Raw genomic sequence first — 26,286 nt, 5'->3', positions numbered from 1 at the left:
GGGGACAGTACTGATCCCTGCGGTATCCCACAAGTCAATGTTTGTGAGGATGAGCAGGTATCACCCAGCAACACCTGGTGGCGGAGGACCATCGCTTCAATGCTGGTGGTCTTTGCTTCTTCCAGCACGCTGACATTTGTCCGCTTATCTTCCCAAGAGATATGCAGGATTTTCTGGAGGCAACGCTGACGGAATCGTTCCAGGAGTTGCATGTGACGTCTGTAGACAGTCCACATCTCACAGGCATAGAGCAGGGTTGGGAGGCCAATAGCTCTATAAACAAGCACCTTGGTATCCCTACGGATACACTCTCTGCTTCATTCGGAAAAATGCTGCGCTCGCAGAGCTCAGGCGGTGTTGTATTTCAGTGGAGAGGGTTATATGTGGCCTCATATAATTCAGTTCAAAGCAAACAATGTGGTTTATTTATTTGCTTTGATAATCTGGATTATATGGCAGTGTAGAAGGGGCTGACAACCCTCAGGATCCCATAATATTGAGCTATGGCAGTTAAAGTGGTGTGTCGGGTTGCTTTAATTCTACTGCGCAGGCGCAATTCGAGAGAACAACTGTGCGCCACAAAGCAGCAGAAAGAAGATCGCTCGCTCGGTACTCGACTCATCGTGCCTATCTTTCTATTGACAGGGAAAGCAATCGGAAGCATCGGCGATCGATTAAGCCGCGGAGGGAGGCTTTTCCTTTTGGTTTTGTCGCTGTGACCAGCAGGGGCAGCTACGGAAGGGCGGGAGGGACAAACTGCCAGCGTCACGTGACCGAGAAGGCTGAGGGCTAGTGCTTCGCGATGCTGCGTTGGTTGATAGGCGGGGGACGCGAGCCTCAGGGCCTGGCCGAGGTAAATGGTGCTCCCTACGGCAGGCCTGGCTTAAGCGGTTGAGGGGGAAAAGGAAGAGGCCTGAGCCTGTTAGGAATGGGGGGAGTTGAAGTCCAAAACCCCTGGAGGGCCCAAGTTGGGCCAGGCCTGCTATAGAATCATAGGAGTTGTGTTTTTACAAGTCCATTTGGTGTCAAACCTTGCTATAGTATGTAATAAAGACAAGATCAATAGCATATAGTTGTGTAGAGGATTGGCTGTTCCTTATTATAATGGGATTACATATTATAATTGTGAGATCAATAGTATATGGCCATGTAGAGGGGTGGTTGCTCCTTCTTATAATATCTAATAAGGATGGGATGAGTCGTATATGGCTAAGTAGAGGATTGGCTGTTCCTTATTACAGTATTAAATATTATAGTATGGACAAGAGCTTTTTTTTTTTGTCGTGTCAGGAGCGACTTGAGAAGCTGCAAGTCGCTTCTGGTGTGAGAGAATTGGCCGTCTGCAAGGACGTTGCCCAGGGGTCGCTGGATGAATTGATGTTTTTATCATCCTTGTGGGAGGCTTCTCTCATGTCCCCGCATGAGCAGCTGGAGCTGGTAGAGGGAGCTCATCCGCCTCTCCCCAGATTCGAACCCGCGACCTGTCGGTCTTCAGCCCTGCCAGCACAGAGGTTAATTATTATTATTATTATTATTATTATAACTTTATTTGTACCCCGCTAGCATCTCCCAAGGGATTCGATGCGGCTTACAACAGGCCGGAGCCCACACAATACAACAATACAGTACCTAGCAAATAAAACAGTTAAGCAAAAACAATAACAATAGCAGTAGAACAAGACATTATTAAAAACTGAGCCGGCCGGAGTAGGGGTACAGGATTAAAAGTGCTGATGTGTCAGAGGGGTATGGGATTATAATATAAGTGCGGTGTGCGGTATACGGTGATCCTGGTTCTAACTAAAGTGCTTCTGGGATTTGGTACTGGGATTCCTAGTCTGAAAAGGCACATCGGAACAGCCAGGTTTTCAGATTCTTTCTGAAGACTGCCAATGTAGGGGCTTGTCTGAAGTCTTTCGGGAGGGCATAAACCCACTATAAACCCACTGCACCACTGGGGGCTACTGACAAGAGCAATAGTATATGGTCATGAAGAGGGGTGGTAATATGTAAGGAGAACAAGATCAATAATATATGGCCAGCTAGGACAAGCATGGCTTTGATATCGCCTGGCAATGCTTCCTTGTTCTTTGCCCTCCAGGCAACTTCCACCTATGACTGAGCAATGGGAATAGAAAACCTCCAAGGCTCCATCTACACCAGTGTTTCTCAACTGGGCAAGATTCTGGAAAAGATTGTTAAGGAAGTGGTCTGCAAACACTTAGAAACAAATGCAGTCATCGCTAATAGTCAACATGGATTTATCAAAAACAAGTCATGCCAGACTAATCTGATCTCTTTCTTCGATAGAGCTACAAGTTGGGTAGATGCGGGGAATGCCGTGGATGTAGCGTACCTGGATTTCAGTAAGGCCTTCGACAAGGTCCCCCATGACCTTCTGGCAAGGAAACTAGTCCAATGTGGGCTAGGCAAAACTACGGTGAGGTGGATCTGTAATTGGTTAAGTGGACGAACACAGAGAGTGCTCACTAATGCTTCCTCTTCATCTTGGAAAGAAGTGACGAGCGGAGTGCCGCAGGGCTCCGTCCTGGGCCCGGTCCTGTTCAACATCTTTATTAATGACTTAGATGAAGGGCTAGAAGGCATGATCATCAAGTTTGCAGACGATACCAAATTGGGAGGGATAGCCAATAGTCCAGAGAACAGGAGCAGAATTCAAAACGATCTTGACAGATTAGAGAGATGGGCCAAAACTAACAAAATGAAGTTCAACAGTGACAAATGCAAGATACTCCACTTTGGCAGGAAAAATGAAATGCAAAGATACAGAATGGGGGACGCCTGGCTCGAGAGCAGTACGTGTGAAAAAGATCTTGGAGTCCTCGTGGACAACAAGTTAAACATGAGCCAACAATGTGATGTGGCGGCAAAAAAAGCCAATGGGATTTTGGCCTGCATCATTAGAAGCATAGTGTCTAGATCTAAGGAAGTAATGCTACCCCTCTATTCTGCTTTGGTTAGACCACATCTGGAATATTGTGTCCAATTCTGGGCACCACAATTCAAGAGAGATGTTGACAAGCTGGAAAGTGTCCAGAGGAGGGCGACTAAAATGATCAAGGGTCTGGAGAACAAGCCCTATGAGGAGCGGCTTAGGGAACTGGGCATGTTTAGCCTGAAGAAGAGAAGGCTGAGAGGAGATATGATAGCCATGTATAAATATGTGAGAGGAAGCCACAGGGAGGAGGGAGCAAGCTTGTTTTCTGCTTCCTTGGAGACTAGGACACGGAACAATGGCTTCAAACTACAAGAGAGGAGATTCCATCTGAACATTAGGAAGAACTTCCTGACTGTGAGAGCCGTTCAGCAGTGGAACTCTCTGCCCCGGAGTGTGGTGGAGGCTCCTTCTTTGGAAGCTTTTAAGCAGAGGCTGGATGGCCATTTGTCAGGGGTGATTTGAATGCAATATTCCTGCTTCTTGGCAGGGGGTTGGACTGGATGGCCCATGAGGTCTCTTCCAACTCTATGATTCTATGATTCTATGATTCTATGATTCTATGATTCTATGATTCTATGAACTTGGGGGTCGGGACCCCTGGAGGGGTTGTGAAGGGGTGTCAGAGGGGTCGCCAAAGACCATCAGAAAACACAGTATTTTCTGATGGCCATGGGGGTCTCTGTGTGGGAGGTTTGGCCCAATTCTATCATTGTTGGGGTTCAGAACGCTCCTTTTATTATTGTTATTATTATTATTAAATTTTATTTGTACCCCGCTAGCATCTCCCGAAGGACTCAATGCGGCTTACAAAGGCCAAAGCCTCAACAACACAATTGCATAACAATACAATTAAAAGCAAATCAAAAACATTAAAGCAATAACAGTAAAAACAACAAAACAGTACAGCATAACACACAATAAAAACAGGGCCGGGCCAAGTAATGGGTACAGATTAAAAAGTGCTGGATGTGACAGGTGATCTATCGGATTTCAAGGAAGTGCAGTGTGCAGAGAATCTTTGATCCTTGATTGTAGGTGAACTATAAATCCCAGCAAGTACAACTCCCAAATCTCAAGGTCTATTTTCCCAAAACTCCATGAGTGTTCACATTTGTGCATATGGAGTATCCGTGCCAAGTTTGGTCCAGATCCATCATTGTTGAAGTCTAGAGTGCTTTCTGGATGTAGGCGAACTTCAACTCCCAAACTCAAAGTCAATGCCCACCAAACCCTTCCAGTATTTTCTGTTCATCATGGGAGTTTTGTGTGCCAACTTTGGTTCAGTTGTATTGTTGGTGGGGTTCAGAATGCTCTTTGTTTACAGGTTAACTATAAATCCCAGCAACTACAACTCCCAAATGGCAAAGTCAACCCCCCCGCCAACCCCACCAGTACTCAAATTTGGGCATACCGGGTATTTGTGCCAAATTTGCTCCAGTGAAAGAAAATACATCCTGCAGATCATTATTTACATGGTGATTCATAATGTTAGGGTTAAGGGGTCACAGCATTAGAAAGGTTGAGAACCACTGATCTACACTGACCATTTAATGTAGCTCAGTGGTTTATTTATTTATTTAAAACTTTTATATCCCGATCTTCTGTACGTCCATGGAGGGACTCAGACCGGCTAACAGCAGAAATTCAATGCACAAATACAACTAAATACATCTTAAAAACATAAGTTAAAATGGTCGGCGAAACTCTCTTATAGTGCCGAGGCAACTGGGATGTCAGGAGGGGAGAGGCTGAAAGTTTACTACAGTGTTCCCTTACAACTTCGCAGACTCGCTGTTTTGTGGGTTTTTGCATCCTGGCAATGATGGAGTGTGGAAGGGGGTTTCAGCTCCCCCCCCCCCTCGGGAGAGAGGCAGCAATCATAAAAAAATAGAGAGAGGAGATATAAAGCAGTATGTAAATCATGGCCTTGTAGCCTCTTCCTTTTAGCTAGCAAAAAAAGAAGGAGAAATAGGAGGAGGTGTGCGATGCTTTTAAATCTCTCCTCACTTCTGCTTCACCCTCAGAATGTGATACATTTATATAGCATCCCTACTTCATGGATTTTCACTTTTCATGGGTGGTCCTAGAACGTAACCCCCACGATAAGTGAGAGAACATTGTACTACCACTTCAGCTCTAGATTATTAAACATGGTTTTCTGTTGGCAAGCACATGGCAACTACTGGATAGCATATGTTCTGTATCAGAAACTTGAGCTGATGTGGTCTATCCAATCCAATTTTCTGAATCATCACCCCAAATAACTAAACAGAATCTAAAGTTGACTGAAAATTTGTAATCCTTTTGGTACTTACGTTGGAGAGTGGTCCCTGGTCAAAGTGGTCCCTGGTCAAAAAAGGGTGCAGCAGCCAGACAACAAATTCACACAAAATAATGACCATAGTGTGCATAGTGTTCTGGTTTGTGTAATCATCATTTGGGCCTCAAACTGGTTCCATGATTTCCTGTGTAATCATCTGCACCGCAAAACCATCTTTTAAGATACCAGTGAGAAACTGCCAAAAATGATTTGTGTAGATGTGCCCCAAGAGCTGTGTGTAGGTGTACCCAAGAAATGATAGCCCCGCTTGAGTCTTACAGAACCTTCTTCTTTAATAGAGTCAATCTATTTGTAGAGAAGGCTTCCTCTTTTCATCTTGCCTATTTTGACATGGATAAATGAAACCACAAATGCTTGTCCTGCAGATATGAGGATCATGTTGTATTTTAAAGCCACTAGTCTGGACTGTTGCCACCAAAGCACTGTATGAAATAAATGACAAACAATGTATAAGTGATTATAATAAAAACAGCCCCCCCAGAATTACTTTGTGAAGTTTTTCTGATGGCTTAAGTTATAGTTATCCTTTTACTGAAGCGAGTAAGTATTTAAATTAGTTGCTCCTTGGTCTGCTATAAAGAAGATATAAAGACTTAAGACTTTTATACAGAAAGTTTTGTCTCTAATGGTGAAGTTCTGTCTCTAGTGGTGAATTTAACCTAGGCAAACAAGTTGGGTGTCACATGCCAGCAGTGATCAGGGTTCATTTATTATTTACTTATATATCGCTAGATTTCCTGAGGTAATTTCCAGCAAATATAACCAGATGCACTAGTAAAAAAAAACTCATAACAGGGTAAAACACTTTAAAACTTTGTAAAAAAATACATACACCCAAAGTTGAGTGTTAGTTTAGTCTGCATTCATCAGAGATTCTGAATCTATTTTCTCCTAAATCTCAAAAACAGAGACTTCCATTCTGTCCAGCATTTTTCCAAAAGAGATGTTGAAGACCAGGCATTGATTGCATACATAAGGTCTAAAATAATTTTCTTTTGTAAGAGCCACATTACTACTTCTTTAAGGGGAACAGCAACATTTTTTCCACAAGTTGTTTATTGCTGCCAAGATCCAGAGCTTCAAATCTATCCTGCTTTTACTAGCCATGGTGGCCAACAATCCAGAGAATTGCTTCCAAGTAACTTGTCTATATTTTTGAATAATATGAAAGGTATCCAAATAACCTGGAATAGTGATACCTTGGCTGCCTCTAGTATTGCCCCTATATTGACTGTGACTTCTAACTGTGCATATGTTAATGATTTGCCCACAAAATTGTTGCCAGATAGTCCCACTGTTCTTATACTACTACGGCAATATTTCTGTGCAGACTTACTATGAGATATATCCTATTGCAAATACAGGACTTCCTTCCAAGTAAACATAAATAGAATCAGACTAATTGTTTTGAAGTCATTGTTAAAGTCTAATATGTGAGGCTAGAACCTACCTGGTTTTAAAGCTGTTGGTATGTTTAGTAGTTTCTGATCATAACACATCATATATGTAGTGTAATTCTATTAAATATGGGTTTACATTGCAGATAAGGTAATACCAACTGTGATAAGAAATGGAAATGCCTGTTGCAGAGATTGAAGATAAGCAAACTTATAGTTTTATTTTTCTGGATTTCTAGAAATCTGTGCAGCCCATTGGTGAAGAGCAGACACAGAATCCTTATACGGAGCTCCTTGTATTGAAAGGTCATCATGACATAGTGCGATTTTTAGTGGCAATAGATGATTATAGGTAAGACATTACTTTTATAATTTCCCCTCTTATATTGTTGAGATGATTTAAACTGGTGTCTTCAAAGAGAAATATTTTTTTATTCCTATTAGCTTGATAGTTAACTTAGTTGTCAACATACGGTTGTCACAGATTTGCAATTAAATCCTAGCAGTTTAAGCACTAGTGATGGGCAATGTGTGGTTCTCCATTAGCTTACTCACTAGATCTAATGGGAGTTGCAACCTATGTGGAGCACCATTAATTGCCCACTTCTGCATTGAAGTGTGTTATTTGCATATGAGGTGGTTGTTTCTGAAATCACTTTGTATATTTTCTTCCGTGGAGTATTAATTACTGCTTACATTTGGCTGCAAGTAGTTTCCACTCATTGCAAAGCAATAATGTCATCAAGAGTTTTCCTTTAATTTCTGTAAAATGTTTGGAGGTTGATGCTTGGATCCAGGGATTTATTGACAGAACAAGGTGGGCAGAAGATGCTTTTCCTGATGTTCCTGCTTCCATGAGGTGCTAATCATAGAAGAGGGAGCATATGTTCTAGATATAAGCTTGCAGTTATATCTGTGCAAATGCAGGAAATTCCTGTCACAAATTCATCCATAGTCTTTCAGCATGTAAGGCTTGTTGTGGGACTCTCATGCAAAGGGTAATTTCCAGATTTCTTGCATTTACTGATTCATACATATTGTGAAGCCCATGGATAATAATTACATTTTCATTTCTACAATTAGACTTTAAAACACACATCTAAAAAGTTCAAAACAATTTCAAAATGCAGTATTTTACAGTAAGTTTTTTTCAAAAAACATTAGCCAAAGGAAAAGATGAATTCCTTTATAAAGGGGTAAAATACTGTGCATTCCTCTAACAGTTTGCTCTACTTTTTAATATCTAGTATATGTAGTGATTAAGAGCAGTGCTAAACCAGACACCACCACCTTATTTGATTCCTTCAAATAACATTAGCATTGTTACTTGGTTTCTGAAACGGTTTTATTTAGTTTTCATCATTCTTTCATTGCATTTTTGTCAACTGTTGTAAGCCAGGTTTCACGCTTCAGCTCTTTAGATAATATCATCTTATTGAGAATTTTGCAGGAGGATTTTCTTGTTTTCGCGGTGGCTCAGCTAAAACCAGTGAGTGGAAAATTTTCTTAGATTGGTTTCTGAAGATACTAAATAAATCCTGTATCAACCTAACAGACAGCTGCTTTTCACTTCTTTTCTTTTGTGTTTTTGAACATGAGGAGAGGGTCATATTGATTGCAAGATCACTAAAGAAGGCTAAGCCTCAGCAAGAGTCTTCCAAAAAATGGAATGAGATAAAATTGCAAGTAATACTCTAGCATTTGACACATTAAACTAGACTGAATTCATAACACACTTTAAGAATAGCTTTCTCTGTTGCTCGTTTGACCATTTCTTGCTCCTCCGACCATTTCTTGCTCCTCCAGGAAGCAGACAAGGTTATAGAGGATGGTGATCATGACTGGAAAAGAATCAGGTGACCCATGAAACACCAGCTTGGTGAAAAGAATCCATTTGAGGGATTGATAGTTTTGTCATGAGCTCTTCACATGAAATCCTGGGCTTCATATTTCTGATTATTTTAAAGACAATCTAGCTCTTCTCTGTGTTGAGAGATAAATAGCTTTATTTTATAGAATAACTTTTCTTAATAGAATTTAAAAAAACCCAGATTATGGCATGTGAATAGCATTTTTTTTGCGAGTACATGTAAAGTTTTGGATTTCAGTTCAGACATGGTTAACTGGTGTTTCCTATTTGTACTTTGTGCCACTTCATCCATACATATTTTATATGAACACTAAAGATGCTTTAAGTGGCAAACATGTATTTTCTAATTTGATGTGCTCTAGGCTTTGTTGAGTGCAAACTAAGATGCAAATCTGGGTCTGCTTCCATGTGTCATGTGGAAATTAAACTATATGCAATGTGTGCTGCCTCATTCATATATTATAGTAAAATAGTTCTTTACCGTTTTACTAATTTGTACTAGTCATTTACTTGCATCAACACTGTTACATGTAAGGCATAAATTTGTACGGTATAAAACCCAGGAGCACTGCAAGCAGTGAAGGTTGAAAATGTCTTCCTCTGAATTAAATACAATTATGCACATTAATATTATATGAATTCCTACCTCATAGACAACATTGCTTACGTCAGAAATTGCTCCCTTGAGGTGGTAGACGTGCAAATAAATGGAATGCTTTGGAGTAGAAAAGAAAAGTAACCAGACAATTTAAATGAGGGTTAGTGCCTTTTACAGTTATGAGACATTAAAATGACAAGAACTTGTGCCTCTGGTTCATTAGTAGTTGCTTTCTTGAGATGAAATCTGTAAAAAGAAAAAGTGAAGAAAAAAAATCTCCATCCTGTTTAGATGTTTATTGAACTTCTGGTATGGTTTTTGTTGGGTGATTTGTTAGTGACTTAATTTTAAAGCGTGCCTTCCGCAAGCTAATCAGGACTTTTTTCTGCCGGCAGGCATTTGGAGAAGGATAAGGGGCATGTTGCTGGGGAGGTTGGGAGTGGGATTTGGGTATGTGTGTGTTTTAAGATTCATTTTAATTGTTTTATTGTATTTTAACTGTATTTTTAACCTAACACATCCAATTTTGGTTAGTTTTTTTCCCATGTTTGCTTTGTTTCAAATTGATCAAAGTGTGTGACTGTTAGCCGCCTTGAGTCCCCTCGGGGAGGAAGGTGGGATATAAATAAAGTAAGTAAATAAATAATAAATATTAATTAGCATCTTATAGGCTATTTGAATGGATGTATATAATTTTTAATTTGTTGTTTATCAGGTTTGCATCTGCTGGTGATGATGGAATTGTATGCTTGTGGAATGCTCAGGTTGGTTTTTATTCAGCATGACTATTCTTGGGGATATGGTTTACAATCTAAAATACACAAAAGGAAGAGGAATTTGATAGAAGGAAGGACATTTGACAGCATTCCTCACCCATTTTGAATATATTTCTCACAATCCTTTACTATTAGCTAAAATGACTGAACTTTGTGGCAATAAACCCATGACAGTAGTCTGATTTAAGGGATCTCTATAACTTTCTGTTTAACATTATAAATAATTTCTTAATACAGTATTCTAAATAGCTGTAGTTTTCTTTCATAATATTTTCTGTTATTTTCATTGAGCAGGTTTGGTTTGATGTTTTGTTCTGTTTTTCAGACTGGAGAGAAACTGTTTGAGCTACAGGCGCACACACAAAAAATTACAGCCCTTGCAGCTTTTCCTTTGTCAGATACTTGTGAAGAAAAATGTCACATGATTTTGACAGCAGCTGCTGATAGGACCGTTGTAGTATCCTTTAACAGGAACATCATCCTTTATCTTTTTGATAAGAGAAATACTGATGTGAGCTACGCAGACCAGTGGATGGTTGTTGCTGTGGTAAACACAAGGCATGCTATATTAGTGGTTCATTTCTTAAGTTCAGTCTGTCCAATTATCCTTGGGAGAACTGGAGGAGTTTTGGTGTGGACAGATTTTCATTTTACATGTAACAAAGCTATTGTAGATAAGCAAAGATTCTGATCCTAAAAGCTATATGAGCAGAAGAGATCCCAGTGAAACGATGTTGTACATTCACTTCCCCAATGCATGCCCTCAACTGCGTAAGGGAGGGAGATGTGGTATAGATATCTCACCCATTGCTTGTTTGACAGGAATGGAAGTTACTGTAAGTTACTGCACCAGGATTGTGGCGCAGCTGGATGAGTGTCAGCTGCATTAAGATCACTCTGACCAAAAGGTCATGAGTTCGAAGCCAGCCCGGGTTGGAGTGGGTTTCCAACCAATTGTGTAGCCTGTTGTCAACCTTTGCAACCCGAAAGACAGTTGCATCTGTCAAGTAGGAAAATTAGGTACCACCTTGTGTGGGGAGGCTAAATTAACTAATTTATGAGGCCATAAAAAAGACTCCAGCAAAACACTCCAGCAAAAGCATACAGGGAATGCGGAAGTACTTCATCAGCGTCGCAGATGGACGATGAAAGCGACAGCTCCCCTGGCAGCCAGAAAAGTTAAATAGCCTCTGTGTATGTCTGTATACGTTCTATGTCAAAAATTGGCATTGAATGTTTGCCATATATGTGTACACTGTAATCCGCCCTAAGTCCCCTGTGGGGTGAGAAGGGCGGAATATAAATACCGCAAATAAATAAATAAATAAATAAACAATGTCTTGGTCACAGTAATAGATATAGACCCATCATGCAGCTGTGCATCTCCATCTTTAGAGTTCTAACTCTGCATCTAAACATATAAGTCACCAGATCCTTAATGAATAAAAACAGATATGGGATTGTGACAATGGCAGGCAAATTCACAAAGTATCCTGCTTCCATTCTACTGTAAAGGTAAGTGAAAATGGACGTGATGTTGGTTTTAGGTATTACTCTTGGTGGCTAAATTAGTAAATACAGTAATTACTACATAACGTTACCATGTATTGAACTGCTTTTTCTGTCAGTTTGTTGTAAAACGTGATGTTTTGGTGCTTAAACTACCCGGCATGCTTAATTTGTAAAATCATAACATAATTTGCTGTTTAATAAGTTTTTCCTTAATCCCTCCTTATTATACAACATTTTCGCTTACCCAGCGTTCTCCTGGTCCGTTTATGTTGGATAAGCAAAACTCTACTGTACATAGTATGTAATGTTATTTGTGATAAAATAGATTCTTTGAAAAACCTTGAAGTGTTTATATCCGACCTCAACAGGTCCTCAGTGAGATCTTGAAGCATAAAGCACTGCTATTCTTCTTTATCTGTCCTTGCTATCTATATAAATAAAATGTAATGTTCGTAATTCAAAAACCATTGGATGAATTGACACGATTTTGGACACTAAAGCTCTAACAGACCAATGAGTGACCATCACTCATAAACCGCTCCCAAAAAACAGCAGAAAGGACTTAAAACCCCAAAAAAGCATCAATACAGCACATGCGCGAAAGCTCCCAGCATCCCCTAGACCAGGCCCTTTAGGGGAGGGGGATGCTCCAAATGCACTGCTTCCAAGCTGAAAGCTTGTTTCTCCTTGGATTTCTTTGAGAGCATCCCAATCCATACATATTTTCTATTTCCTAATCTTGGACTGCAACTCCAAGCAATCCTCCAGATAGATAAGATATATAGATTAGATAGAGATACATAGTAGGTCGATAGATCAATCAATCAGGAAAACTGCTGGGAGTTACAGTCCAAGAATAGGTAGAGAAGGAAGAAAGGAGAGAAAGAAAAAGGAAGGGGAAGGAAGGAAAGAGGTAGGGAAGGAAGGAAAGAAGGAAAGAAAAAGGAAGGGAGGAAAGAGGGAGGGAAGGATAGAGAGAGAAAAAGAAAGGAGAGAAAGAGGGAGGGAAGGTTGGCCACAGCAACATGTGGCGAATACAACTAGTTATTATAAATATTGAGGGAAAATCACATTAACAGTTGTATTTCTTACAAAGTAAACTTGATTACATTATTGCATGAGAATTCCCCAAAGGAATGTCATACGTCTGGTTGTCTCATTTGGCTTTACAGTGTTTGACAGTTCTTCACAGGCTGGATGTATGGCTGTCAGGAGGGAGCGATCTTTGTGTTTGGAATCGAAAATTAGATCTCTTGTGTAAGACAAGCCATCTTATTGATGCAGGTAAAAAATGGAAATGACTCATTAGAACAGTTAAAATGGGAATGAAATGAATCTATATAATGATACAAAACCAACTTGGCAAAGTCTCTTTAATTCTAAAGATAACATATATTAAAGCTGACCTCTATTTTGAAAATGTCAGTGTCATAATTTTTGAATTAAAAAGACCCAGAGCCTCCTGTGTCCTATGAATTTTAAAGTATGTCAAACTTCAATAACTGTATGTTAACTTAAGTGAGCTGGGTCAGTGTATATAAATCACCAAATGAGTATATATATATCCCTTTAGAAATGAGATTAAACTCTTTCAGGTGTACTGTGTATTAAGGTGATCAGTGTTAAATATGAGATTCTAACATTTCATCTTAGAAACATATTAAAGAATTGAAGTGATGTAGTGAAATATATTGAATAAATATAGTGCTCTTAACATTTTTAACCAAATGAGTTTCAACTTTGCTCTGAGTTTTCTGGGCTATATGGCCATGTCCCAGAAGCATTTTCTCATGACGTTTTGCCCACATCTATGGCAGACATCCTCAGAGGTTGTGAGGTATATTGGAAACTAGGCAAGGGAGGTTTATATATTCTTGGAAGATCCAGGGGTGGGAGAAAGAACGCATGTCTGTTGGAGACAAATGTGAATGTTCTAATTATTCGCCTTGATTAGCATTTAATGGCCTTGCAGCTTCAAGGCCTGGCTGATTCCTGCCTGGGGGAATCCTTTGTTGGGAGGTGTTAGCTGGCCCTGATTGTTTCTTGTCTGTTGTTCTTTATTTACTGTTCTGATTTTAGAGGGTTTTTTTTTAAATACTGGTAGCCAGATGTTGTTCATTTTCATAGTTTCCTCCTTTCTGTTGAAATTGTTCACATGCTTGTGGATTTCAGTGGCTTCTCTGTGTAGTCTGACATGGTGGCTGTTAGAGTGGTCCAGCATTTCTGTGTTCTCAGATAATACGCTGTGTCCAGGTTGGTTCATCAGGTGCTCTGCTATGATTGACTTCTTTGGTTGAAGTAGTCGGCAGTGCCTTTCATGTTCCTTGATTCGTGTTTTAGCAGGGCTGCATTTGTTAGTCCCTATGCATGATATACGGTAGACTCCTGCAGAGGTGAGAGGATCTCTCTTGTCCTTTGCTGAACATAGCGTTTGTTGAATTTTCTTAGTGCGTCTGTAGATAGATTGTAGGTTGTGTCAGGAGAGAATGCTTCCCGAACATGGCCATACAGCTCGGAAAACTCACAGCAACCCAGTGATTTCGGCCATGAAAGCCTCCGAGTTTCAAAGTGTTCGTTGAATTTATTAAGATGGTTAAAGAAAGTTCTGTACTTCAAAATCTAGTTTTGTTAGTTCAGAGGAAAGAACAAATATTTTTTCTGGACTGCTGTCCCAAAAACCAGAACAAGGGCTGCATTGAATTAGTCCATCTTCCAGTTTATGAAAACTGTTACCAGCAGAAGGAGAGGATTGAAATCCTTCCACAGAAGATACTGGGTGGGGTAACAAGGGGAGAAGTAGAAAATCCAATTGGTACAAGCAAAAGTCAATTCACATGATACTACTTCACATAAATATTTTGTAGCCTAAAATAAAAAAACAACAACTTTGTACAGCTTAGTTTTCTGCTTAATACGTTTAATATTTTTCTTAGGAAGAACCGAGATCCTGGATATAGCATCCCATATATGGGATATAATTAGGCCTCTTGAAACCTGGTCAGATAGTGTTCTATAACTGAATAGAAATAATGTATATTGTGTGGTAACCATTTGCTTGTAATAAATTGTTTCATTATATTTTTTTGTTTTCTGCATGAAAGATATTACTTCTATGATTGAATTACCAAAGAACTGTGTGGCAGCAGCTGTTGGCAAAGAATTGAGTAAGTCTTATTTGGTATAGATTTGATTTATATTCTGCCTTTCACACACAACTGGAACTACTGGAACAAATACAAAAAGTTATTCTGTTAAATCACATGCAAATACATTGTGATGTCAAAGCACAATTGCATTAAAAACGTATCTTCACTAGGATTACCAGAGAGAAAGCTGGGGAAGGCTCCTGTGCCTTTAATGATTTTGTAGAAAAGGGAATTTCAGCAAGTATGGTTTGTTAGTAGTGAAATAAGCGACATTTACAGAAAATCTCTGTTTTAAAGATATACCAGAATATGTTTCATGCTCCATTGTTACATGCGGTATTATTCTTATTGATGTAAACAGTTTTAGAAATATTTTATATTTTAAAATGTTGTCCATTTTTCTTTTCTAAGTAATTTTTAGACTGAAAACTTCCAGAGATGGAACTGAATGGGATGTCTTTGAAGTGAAACGCCTTATTGACCATCAGGACAGTATTGTGTCATTAGTCAGTGTTAGTGGTAAGACTGCTGTCAGTTTTATTATTACTAAATAGAGGATATAGCACACATGCTATTTAAATTGTAGCAGTAAGTGAGAGACTTGTACCTTGGTCCATATATCAAATGGACAATGTATTGGGAATCTCACATCAGAATAACGTATTTTATGTGTAGCCAAGACCCAAAAATAACATGTAAAACAGCTTTGTATTTAAGCAAAACAATATGTTTGAGAACCATATATGTGGGGCTGGTCGGGGTAAATTGTAGGGGTGATAAGGAAATAGGATGTATATACTTAGTTTTATCAGTTTTATCATATTTTATATTTATTTACTGTATTGTTATAAGTGTCTTATTTTAACTTACTACATAGAGTGCAATCAAGTCTTAACAAGTCTTGTTTGGTTGGTATTGTGATATGGCCTAAGAGCTAATCAATTAAATTAGTACTACTACTAAATAGTGGTGTATTTGCTTCCACAGTTTCTCCCCTTTTACCCCAATTGAGTGTAGTAGTTGGTTTTTTGTTTTTTGTTTTTTTGTATTTTAATATCTATCAATTTGTATTAAAATGTTTTGGCAACTTCTCAGATTGAATGGACTTGCATTTAAAATGTCTTAGGGTAAAACTATTTGCCTGTAATAAATATACTGAAGTGAAAACTCTTTCAGCATCAAATAAGCTGAGATTTATGGGACCACAAAATGTTTTTGATACCTAGAAGTGATGTTTGCCACTGGTTCCCATGTGGGAGAGCTGATCGTATGGGATTCAATGGATTGGACCATGCAAGCTTATGAATGCAATTGGGATACATCTCTTCATGCGGACCCACAACAAGAAATAAAATTATCACACAGCCAAAGTGAAGTGTCAGTTCAACATTTAGCTTCTGATGAGGAGGTAAAAACTTTCATAATGTATTTCACTATATTTCCCCTATGTTTCTAGTCAGTAAACACTTCTTTAATATGTACTTGGGTTTTCATCTCTAAGTTTTATTTTCACATTCCCATATTCCGTATATGGGAATGTAAATTAATCAGACCTGAGTAAAGGGCTAACTCCAAAACTTACATTTGACTTGTTGATTACAGTAAACCATGCAAGAAACTTCTTTCTGTGAAGAGCCTGTTCTGGAGCATCTGATAGATAACGTTCTGATTATGGCAAATGTTTATTTATTTATTTACCACATTTATATCCTGTCCTTCTCACCCTGAAGGGAACAAAGGTATAATTCGATGCCTTGAGTACATATAAAAATAAAACATCATATACTTTAAAATCACATAATTAAAACATATCAACTTAAAATAATTAATGGAGGGATATGCAGGAAAGATGTAAAGAAGGAAGGAAGGAGAAAAGGAAATAAAAAGTGAAAGAAGGAAGGAAACAGGGAGGGAAGAAAGGAGACAAAGGAAGAAGTAGAGAAAGGGGGAGGAAAGGAAGGAAAGAGAGAAGGAAGGATGAAACCAAAGAGCGAAAGAAGGAATGAAAGAAAGAGGTAGAGAAGGAAAAAAGGAGAGAAAGGGGAAGGGGAAGGAAAAGGAGGGGAGGAATAGGTAGGTACCTCTCTTTTGTAATAGGCCAGAAATCTACCTCTACTTCGAAAATTCTTACTATTGGCCACATCAACGCGTGGCACAGCTAGTAAGTAATAAATATGTTTACATGCAGTCAGCCATAGATGTGTGATAGGATGGAGCTGACCAGCTCAGCCACAAGAGGCCTAGCAGAAGGTTTTCAGAGATCTTTAGATGTCTTGAAGTGAGGTTGAGGTCGAGATCAAAATAATTTCCTGTACAAATTGTTACAAATTGTAGCATCCATATGAATTTAAGCATAATGTCCAATTTTTGTGTGTAATTTTATTGGTAATTACAGTTTAATCGGCTGTTTACTGTTTATCTTCCCAGTCATTTGACATAAGACTGAAAAGTAACAGTGTCACAGTTCTACTGAAAATCCATTATACCATGTAGTATGTCTGTTTTCTTATGAGGTTCCATTGCATTTTCTTTCCAGTGTGTCTTTGCTGCTGTTGGAAAGGGCATATACGTGTATAACCTTCAGATGAAGCGTGTGATTGCCTTTCAGAAGACTGCTCATGACTCCACCGTTCTACACATTACAACAGTTCCAAACAGGTGAAAGTTGCACTAGATGGTTTGTACACCTAAAATCTGAGCATCAGAAAGATGAATAGGGCCACAATTGATTTTTATCCCCTTTCCCCCTCAGCCTTACAATACATTGCAGCCTACAGTGTCCCTACCATGTTTAGCTCTTCTGGCCGTAAGAAAATAATAGTCTTTATGCTGGATTGCCATCTTTGAAATAGCTTTCTTTCAAAAAGTGTTGATGAGGAAGTAACAAAAAAAAAACCCATTATACTTAGTGAAGCACACCAATTAAAATCAATAGGACTTAGATATAGTCCAATTGATTATGTAAGTAAGTGTAAGAGTAAAGTGGGTATATTTGAAGTCTAGATTCAACCCATATTAATTATGACTAAATCTAATGTCATCCTATTATGTTAAAATAACCACTTTCTTCTTTATTTGACAATAAATTGTTCATAATCCAAATTATTCAAATACAAATATGTAAGGGATTTGACTTTCTAAATGTGTATTCGCCATATTGCTGGTGTAAGATTTATGTGCAGGTAATACCTCTGTAGAAAGCTTAAATTGACATATTTTTTTAAAATTATGGTTTAATTTTTTCTATTCACTTTGGAGCTTGACATAAAAACATATTGGGGTATTCTTATGTTTTCATATTGTTTGAACTTTGTGGTATTGGCATCTCATGCCCATCTATTTTTGATTAAAACCCATGGATTACATGTGTTGATTGCTTTATGTAGCCTTTTCGATTCTGGCCTGTATCTTTTAATACTAGACATCAAGGTCAAAGTCTCATATCATGACAATCAACATTGCAGGACTCAGATCATTTTCTGATTCTGTGGAGTTGTATATCTGAACATAAAATACTATTTTATTGCCCTTTCTTTGCATTTGTTGGATTAGAAAATCAGAATAACAGAATTTAAAACGAGTAAAACCAAGTACTCTTTAAGAATCTTTCAAAGTTTAGATCTTATCCTTTTATATCAGTGGTTCTCAACCTGTGGGTCTCCAGATGTTTTGGCCTACAACTCCCAGAAATCCCAGCCAGTTTACCAGAATGTTTATCGGAATGTTTTTTCTTCTTCTATGTAATTTTGATGATATTGATTGTCAGTTATGTTTTTGGTTTATTTTATTGTAATGTTGTCCGGGCTTGGCCCCATGTAAGCCGCTCCAAGTCCCCATCGGGGAGATGGTGGCGGGGTATAAATAAAGTTTATTATTATTATTATTATTATTATTATTATTATTATTATCTGGGGACCCACAGGTTAAGAACCACGGTTTTATAAGGAAGATCAAACCTTGTGTGGTCATGCATGGGAGGGGATTGGACTGGATGGCCCTTGTGGGGTCTTCCAACGCTATTAATGTCTAGGGAAAGCCTTCTTGAGGCATCTGGGTTTAACATGCCAGTTTAAATAGACCTGGAGCTCCAGGAGATGTCCAATCCCAAGTACATTTAGCATCAGCCTTTATGCTAAACCTTTGGAATGCCTTGGTTTTATGTAAATAAACGTCTAGAGAATATTCCAATTGTGGATAAGTAATACTAGATCTAATTTTAACAGGCAGTTAATCTCCTGTTCAGAAGATGGCAGTGTTCGCATATGGGAATTACGAGAGAAACAGCACCTCACAGCTGAGCCGGTTCCTTCAGGTGTGTATACATGAAGGGAAGATCAGCTGCATAAAAAGTTAGGAAGGCATCATTGGAGAGGTCTGTAGATAATACTTTCTGCATTTCAACACATAAAAATAGCCATATTTTATGCATTGTTTGTATGAAAGCAAAGGAGGCCTGTTTTAATGTACTTCTAGCTATTTTGTTTAGAATTGAGTGACAAAATAATTAAACATGTAGTTAGCAACACAGCCTCCTCCAGGCCCAATAATCTGATTTTCACAATGTTGTTTTTAATATATAATCTTAGATTATCCTGTATATTGAGTTGCTTTGATAAAAAGTTATCATTTTGCATGGAAGTCTCCAGTCAGTTTGGCTGTCAGCTTACTGTGGATGTTTGGATGGGAGCAGAAATAGATGCAAACAGACACACAATTTTTAAAAAATGCTGTAATCATCTTACAAAATTGGTTTAATTTGATTGGATGTCCAGTTTTTGTGTGTGTCAGGAGCGACTTGAGAAACTCCAAGTCGCTTCTGGTGTGAAAGAATTGGCCGTCTGCAAGGAAGTTTCCCAGGGGACGCCTGGATGTTTTACCATCTTGTGGGAGGCTTCTCTTATGTTCCCACATGAGAAGCTGGAGCTGACAGACAGGAGCTCATTCCACTCCCCCAGATTCAAACCTGTGACCTTTTGGTCAGCAGTCCTGCCGGCACAAGGGTTTTAACCCATTGTGCCACCGGGGGCTCCCAATTCATGGAGAATGTCTGTGAGGGCCAAAGTGAAGATTGAGTAGAAGACTTGAGGATGTGAGTTTCATACATCATTCTTCTTAATTTTTAACTGTATTAATTTATTACTTTTCCAGGTTTTTTCAGTATCTGGGGATTTGGAAGGACAAACAAGCAAACCAGTCACGTAGCTAAGAAGGCACCCGAGAGCACCACTGTTTTCTCCTTGGATCTTATTGGGGATTTGATTGGCCATTCTTCAGCTGTTCAGGTCTGTTAGAATAGTCAATAGCTAGATTCCTGTACAACTGATGCAGGAAAAATGTGTCATGAATACATGCACTATTACATACTTAATCATTTCTGTATGTACTCAGTAACTGCTTGGAAGTTGCAGCAAAAAAGCTGTTAGATAGTAAATAACCACATATATAATGGTTGATTTCAATTGCTTCACTCCAGATGTTTCTCTTGTAAATTATTCTTGTGTTTCCTCAAATGTACCATCTAGGGCACTGTTTCTCAACCTTCCTAATGTCACGACCCCTTAATACAGTTCTTCATGTTGTGATGACCCCCAACCATAAAATTATTTTTGTTGCTATTTCACAACTGTAATTTTGCTACTGTTATGAATCATTATATAAATATCTGATATGCAGGATGTATTTGATACAAATACGTGATATGCCCAAATTTGAATACTGGTGGGGTTGGGGGGGAATATTTGATTTTGTTATTTGGGAGTTGTAGTTGCTGGGATTTATAGTTAACCTACAATCAAAGAGCATTCTGACCTCCACCAATGAGGGAATTGAACCAAACTTGGCACACAGAACTCCAATGACCAACAGAAAATACTGGAAGGTTTTGGTGGGCATTGACCCTGAGATTTGGAGTTGTAGTTCACCTACATCCAGAGAGGAATGTGGACTCAAACAATGATGGATCTGGACTAAACTTGGTACAGATACTCAATATGCTCACATATGAACACTAGTGGAGTGTGGCGCAAAGAGGCATTTGGGAGCTGTAGTTGCTGGGATTTATAGTTCACCTACAATCAGAGTGCCCCTTGAATCCCACCAATGATAGAATTGGACCAAACTTCCCACATAGAACCCCCATGATCAACAGAAAATACTGCAGGGATTTGGGAGGAATTGACAGTGAATTAGGAGAGATGTAGTTCACATACTTCCGGAGAGCACTGTGGACCTCTTCCATATGGACCTCTTCTGCAGTCCCGAGATTTTTTTTGCCCCTGTTCAAAACCTGGGACCATCAGAAATGTGTGTTTCTGATGGTCTTTAGTGACCCCTCTGACACCCTCTTGCGACCCCCTCAGGGGTCCCAACCCCCAGGTTGAGAAACGCTGATCTAGGGTGAGAGAGCTACATTATGTGAGGGTTTTTTTGCATGTAGAAAAAGTGACCAATTTGAATGTCTTAGGTTGACATAATGGGTTTCCTTGCAGATGTTCCTGTACTTCACCGAACATGGTCTGGCAACCTGCTCTGCTGATAACTTCATCATCTTGTGGAAAGATGGAGAACGGGAATCAAGAGTGCGCAGCTTAATGTTATTTCATAAATTGGAACAAACTGAAGATTTGCAGCTTAGGAGTTAAAACTCCTTAAATGTGAATAACCGTGTGGAAGTAGGGCTGAAATGTGCTATTTATTTGTAAAAAGTTGTGTTTAATTTTGTTCATCTTTTTTTACAATAAATCCCTGCCATTAATTATATATCTTGTTATCATTTAATTTGTTATTATTCTAAAGAAGCCAGATAGTTTTGTGCATTTGAGATATTGGCAGAGGATAAAACACTCTGTGTGTGTGTGTCGAAGTATGAATGTCTGTCTGTATGTCTGTCTATATGTTTTGTGCCACAAAGGCTGTTGCTAGGTAAAGTGGCCCTCTGTGATTTCACTGGGAAAGAAAGGTGATATGCGTATGAGGGGAAAGGAAGAAAAAAGGAAAGAGCCATGTTGCCATGGAGACATTGTGAGGGAGACAGGGAAGGGAAGGAGGGAGGAAGGGAGAAACAAAAAGGAGGGAAGGAATGAAAAGAAAGGAAACTGGGAAATATATGAGAGGAGGGAAAGGAAGGAAAGAGAAAGAAAGGAAGGAAGGGAGCAGGGCAGTGGCAGCCTCTCCGACATCAGGGTATATGCAGTAGTAAATAAAGAGTTGGATGCAGCCTTTATTTCACAGGCAGGAGTAACTTCTGAGTGACGTTTTTCAGCCCCCATCAACAGAAGAAAAGGCAAAAGCTATCTTGGCCCGCTCACTTCAACCGTATCACCATCTAAAAATGCTACTAAAAATCCCTGGTGTGGGAGTGAAAGATGGTTGATAGTTTTTCCCATTTCCATTCGGAGGATTCTTCGACTGAAGTAGGAAGTCTCTACAGGTAGAAGGAGATCTCCCCTTCTGTTCGCATATGTTTTATTTTGGACACAACCCATGATAAATAAAACTAAAGAGTTAAAACTATGTGAATAAAAATTAAATTAAAATTTAATCAGATATAGGCCTTGATGGTAGTACATATCAGAAATTAAGAATATCGCAGTGAACCACTATAATTGAAACAGCACAGTGTGGCATTATAATACAAAGCAATGTAAATTGTTAAAATTTAACAAAAATATAGCTTATATACATTTCTCTGCATGGAAATTATGAGTGTTTTACATTATTTTACATAACTTGATACAAAACATTGAAAAAAAAATGTTGGCACGTTATGTAAGCTACAATCATTGTCATTTTTTCCCAGAAGTTTACTTCACCTGGTTAACCAACCTGGACTACAAAACTTAAAAGTCTTGTCCTTTTTAATGGGCAGTGTAATACTTGATGCAAAATTATATACATCTCACCATTTGAAGAGCCTCTTCTAATGTACAGTGTTAAATATCAGTCAAATGATTAGAAAGTCTTTGTGAGTAACAAACGATAATTGATGATTGTCTAATCTAATGAGTTTATATAAGGAATGTGCTGGTCCAAAGCTCGACTCATACTTCTCAAGGAAGAGAATAGAATTTGTGAGAAATAACTCCTGTGAGAGCCCTATTGCAGTGAATGGCAGTTGCATCAAGGCACAACACTCATTCAGTTTGTGGTTTGTACAGGACCGTCTCCAAGTGTGATTACAGAGAGCATGAAGACATTTGTGCTTTGGCAGCTGAAACAAAAATGTCATTATGTCCAGTAGAACTCGCTGCGTTCAATTTCTTTACCACAGTTGTAATGGGCTTTATTAGGACTGCATTAGTTATTCTGCTTTTATTTGGATCTTGCAAGAATATTGATAGAAAATTTTCACAGTGGTTTTTCTTTTAATATAGCAGAACTCTGGGTTTAGAAAATACATGGCCTTGTTTTCATAATGTTATGGTCAGTGTCTTAAGACTACTTAACAATGGTGATAGTCCAGGTTATCAAGGCACAGGGGGAATCCTATCCTCTGTTGTGGGAAATGTGAGCATCTATCTCCCATCTAGAAAAGTTAAGAGGCCTCTGCACAGCTGTAGATTCAGATATCTTTCTGAATATGGCTAGTTTGTGTGTGTGTTTGTGTGTAATATATACACTTAAAAATAAAAGTAGGGTTCCTTCATCGTATGGCTCACATATAAAACATCAAATGCAGACTGTTCCTTAGACCTGCTGCAGCTATCTCCATTTTAAATGTTTAAGTGGACAGCTTTAACTGCATAACAATACAGAGGAGGACGCTAGTGCTGCTGCTGTGGCAAACAAAGACTAATACCCAACACAGTTTCTGTGATTCTGGAAGCATCTTCCATGAATGCAAGTGACAGGAAACAATCCTCCCTCATAGAACACCCCATAAACCCTTCAAAAGCTGCTCCACAGAGGTGAGGAGCTCCATCCAGAACAGCTTTTTAATTCCAAAGAGGGATGCAGAGGGTCAATTATGGCACTACGGTGAACATCATATTTGATTTAAGCAAGATTGTTTTGAGGGCCAGGAAGGTGCTAGTCCTTCACAATATGGCTCACTGTCAGCTGTTTGAAGGCAGAAGAAAGTATCAGTTTACTTTCCAGTGTTCCTTTCAGATAAACGCTGGTTGAACAAGCAAAACAGATCTAAGGAATCTTTGTGCATGGAAACCAGAGTTTCCCCAATTTGTGACAAAGGCTAGCTGTGTATGTGCACAGAGACTGTCCGCTTTGACACTGAAGCCCATTGAAGAAATTGGGGAAACTCATGGACATGTTTGGGTCACGGCAACTGTGCCTCTCTGAAATTGAACAATGTTTGAACACATCTAATGGTTGAAGGAATAAACAGCTGACAGTATTCTCTGACAGGACTGAAGCTAGATTTAAGTGAACAATTGCTCTTTAAACAGTCATTTTTCCCCACTAAAGCACAGCTGAATTTGCTGGTTTTCTCATGTTCCTTGTTCTGTTCTCTTTAAAGTTCTTGCATCATATAAAGGATAGTTGCTGTAAACGAGGCTTTCCTAAAATAACAAGTTTTATCAAATAGTTGGTTGCTATTCCAAAGAAGCTAGTTTTCCTTAGCATGACACCCTCATACGGGATTCATATGTATAATCAGTTTTGACCTGCAAACAAAAATGTACTCATTTTGTCAATTTGACAAATTACAGCATTTTTTTTACAAAACTACTTTTAAAAGGATCTATTGTGCCACAAAAGAGGATAGCTTTATAAAGCATTTATTGGTCTCTAGATTATCACCTGTATAAAAACATTTTTTTGTAGAACTTGGAACCGTCCCGAAGTTGAGAAATAACTTTCCTTTCCTCGCTGGCTTGTTTGTTTACTTCTTTGTGAAGGAAAGTCTACTCCTTTTGGGTCCATATTGGTAAATGGTTCACAGTGTGAGTGGAATGCTATGATGTTCCATATCGTTCTTTCAGCTTCCATTATTATTCTCTGAAGGAAGCCGGAGGCTCCGACACTTTAACTCATCTAACGTTTTCCAGTGTTTGTAGTTATTTGCCAAGTGTTGCATCAGGACAGGTATATGTGCAAATGCTGAGACAGACAGAAAGAAATGTGATTGTTAATCTTATTTTAAAAATGTCAATTTCACAACATATTTCTCAGAGTGAATAGTTTTTATCCACCTTTGTGGTTGAGAAAATCACATTTATACAATGAATTGTATCTATGTATAAGAAGCACTAGGAGAAGCAGCAGCAGGACGCAATGATTTGAAATTGGCTTGAATGTGAGAAGTCAAGTGGGACTTGCAAGAAAATGTTACAGCACAGAACAATCCTGTTTCAGGCAGGCTTGTAGCCATGTTTCTTTCCAGAACACTCCATTTCAGAATGATTTGTGCATTTTATCCCACAGCCACAATGGTGTGTAATTTTTTTAGAGACTGTACAGAGAGTCATACAGTATTTACTTGTATATTATTAGATGCATTATCTAATAGATATAAGCTTGAATTAATGAATTTTAAATTAATGCATCTTTAACTAATTCAAACTCACAATCCCTTAGTTACATCTAGCATAGACTACTGCAATGCACTCTATGTGGGGCTGCCTTTGAAGACGGCTTGGAAACTGCAATTAGTGCAAAGGTCGGCTGCCAGATTACTAAGTGGGGCTGCTTATAGGGAGCATACCATGCCACTATTAAAGCAACTCCACTGGCTGCCGACAAGTTTCCAGTCCCAACTTAAAGTACAGGTCTCAACCCACAAAGCCTAAACAGTGTCCGACCTATCTTCAAGACCACATCTCCCCATATGAATCGGTGCAGGCTCTAAAATCTACCATAGAGGCCCTCCTCTCAGTCCCACCTCCGTCTCAAGCGTGGTTGGTGGGGACGAGGGAGAGGGCCTTCTCGGTGGTGGCTTCTCAGCTCTGGAATGCCCTCCCCAAATAAATTCGACTAGCCCTCACAATCTAATGTTTTCGAAAAAATGTGAAAACATGGCTCTTCGAGCAGACCTTCAAAGAAATGATTAAACAATAGGCAATTCTTTACGCCTGCACATTAGGTAACTGATACTGATTCGGCTGTATTTTTATCCGCATCTATCACTGTGTTTTATTGAGTATTTTTATTTAACTAGAAGGGTTTTATGCTTGCAAGCAAGCAGCTTTCCTTGCTGGAACTGCTCTTCCAGAAGACTACTGATCTTAGCATTCTTTTTCCGCTCATCATACTTCTTCTGTTCTAATATATTTGTTTTGTGTAAATTGACATTGGGATATGTATTTTATTGTATTCTGTGTATTCTGTTGCACTGCTACGTGCTTTTGTAAGCAACCCCAAGTCCCTCTTGGGAGATGGTGGCAGGATATAAATAAAGATGGTTGTTATTATTATTATTATTATTATTATTATTACATGACAGTACAGGGGATCTGTAAAGATACACGGCATCAGCCACTGCAAGTGACAAGAATCAGTTCTGTTGATTATGATATCGATTGTTCTTTCCTATACCATTCTGCAAACAATCTCCAGTGTGAAGAGGAACTATGCCAGGGCATCAGTTTCTGATTATTGTTCCAGAAATTGCTTGCAGGAGGTAGTGGAAACATCAGCAGTGTCCTAACTGATGGGACAGTAAGTCAGGATTGGCAGCAGTGGGATAGTAGATGTTTACTTGGTTATACTTTTTAAAAAATTGGACTAAA

The 26,286-nt window shown here is 38.8% G+C and overlaps 2 protein-coding genes across 3 annotated transcripts in view; one reads left to right on the top strand and one right to left on the bottom strand.

Annotated features, from left to right (window-relative positions):
- The first annotated feature begins 660 nt into the window (after positions 1-660).
- Positions 661-21,358, top strand: WDR41 (WD repeat domain 41). Its single transcript, XM_060761627.2, has 13 exons — positions 661-853; positions 6,937-7,049; positions 9,881-9,929; positions 10,267-10,398; positions 11,394-11,456; positions 12,626-12,737; positions 14,555-14,617; positions 15,011-15,118; positions 15,826-16,007; positions 17,136-17,257; positions 18,823-18,911; positions 19,748-19,881; positions 21,088-21,358. Exons 1-13 carry the CDS (start codon positions 803-805, stop codon positions 21,238-21,240), a joined length of 1,371 nt encoding a protein of 456 aa, XP_060617610.2. The 5' UTR covers positions 661-802; the 3' UTR covers positions 21,241-21,358.
- Positions 21,359-22,117: 759 nt separating this feature from the next.
- PDE8B (phosphodiesterase 8B) overlaps positions 22,118-26,286 on the bottom strand; it is a 61,489-nt gene continuing 57,320 nt past the window's right edge. For both annotated transcript variants that reach the window (XM_060761625.2, XM_060761626.2), the window contains exon 22: positions 22,118-24,658. In XM_060761625.2, the coding sequence (XP_060617608.2) occupies positions 24,537-24,658 (122 nt within the window). In that variant the 3' untranslated portion in view covers positions 22,118-24,536. The remainder of the gene's footprint in view (positions 24,659-26,286) is intronic.

This window comes from Anolis sagrei, chromosome 2, assembly GCF_037176765.1.
Source record: "Anolis sagrei isolate rAnoSag1 chromosome 2, rAnoSag1.mat, whole genome shotgun sequence".
Classification (NCBI taxonomy): domain Eukaryota; kingdom Metazoa; phylum Chordata; class Lepidosauria; order Squamata; family Dactyloidae; genus Anolis; species Anolis sagrei.
The sequence above is the reverse complement of the archived record's forward strand: the minus strand, read 5'-3'. Positions and strand labels throughout refer to the sequence as shown.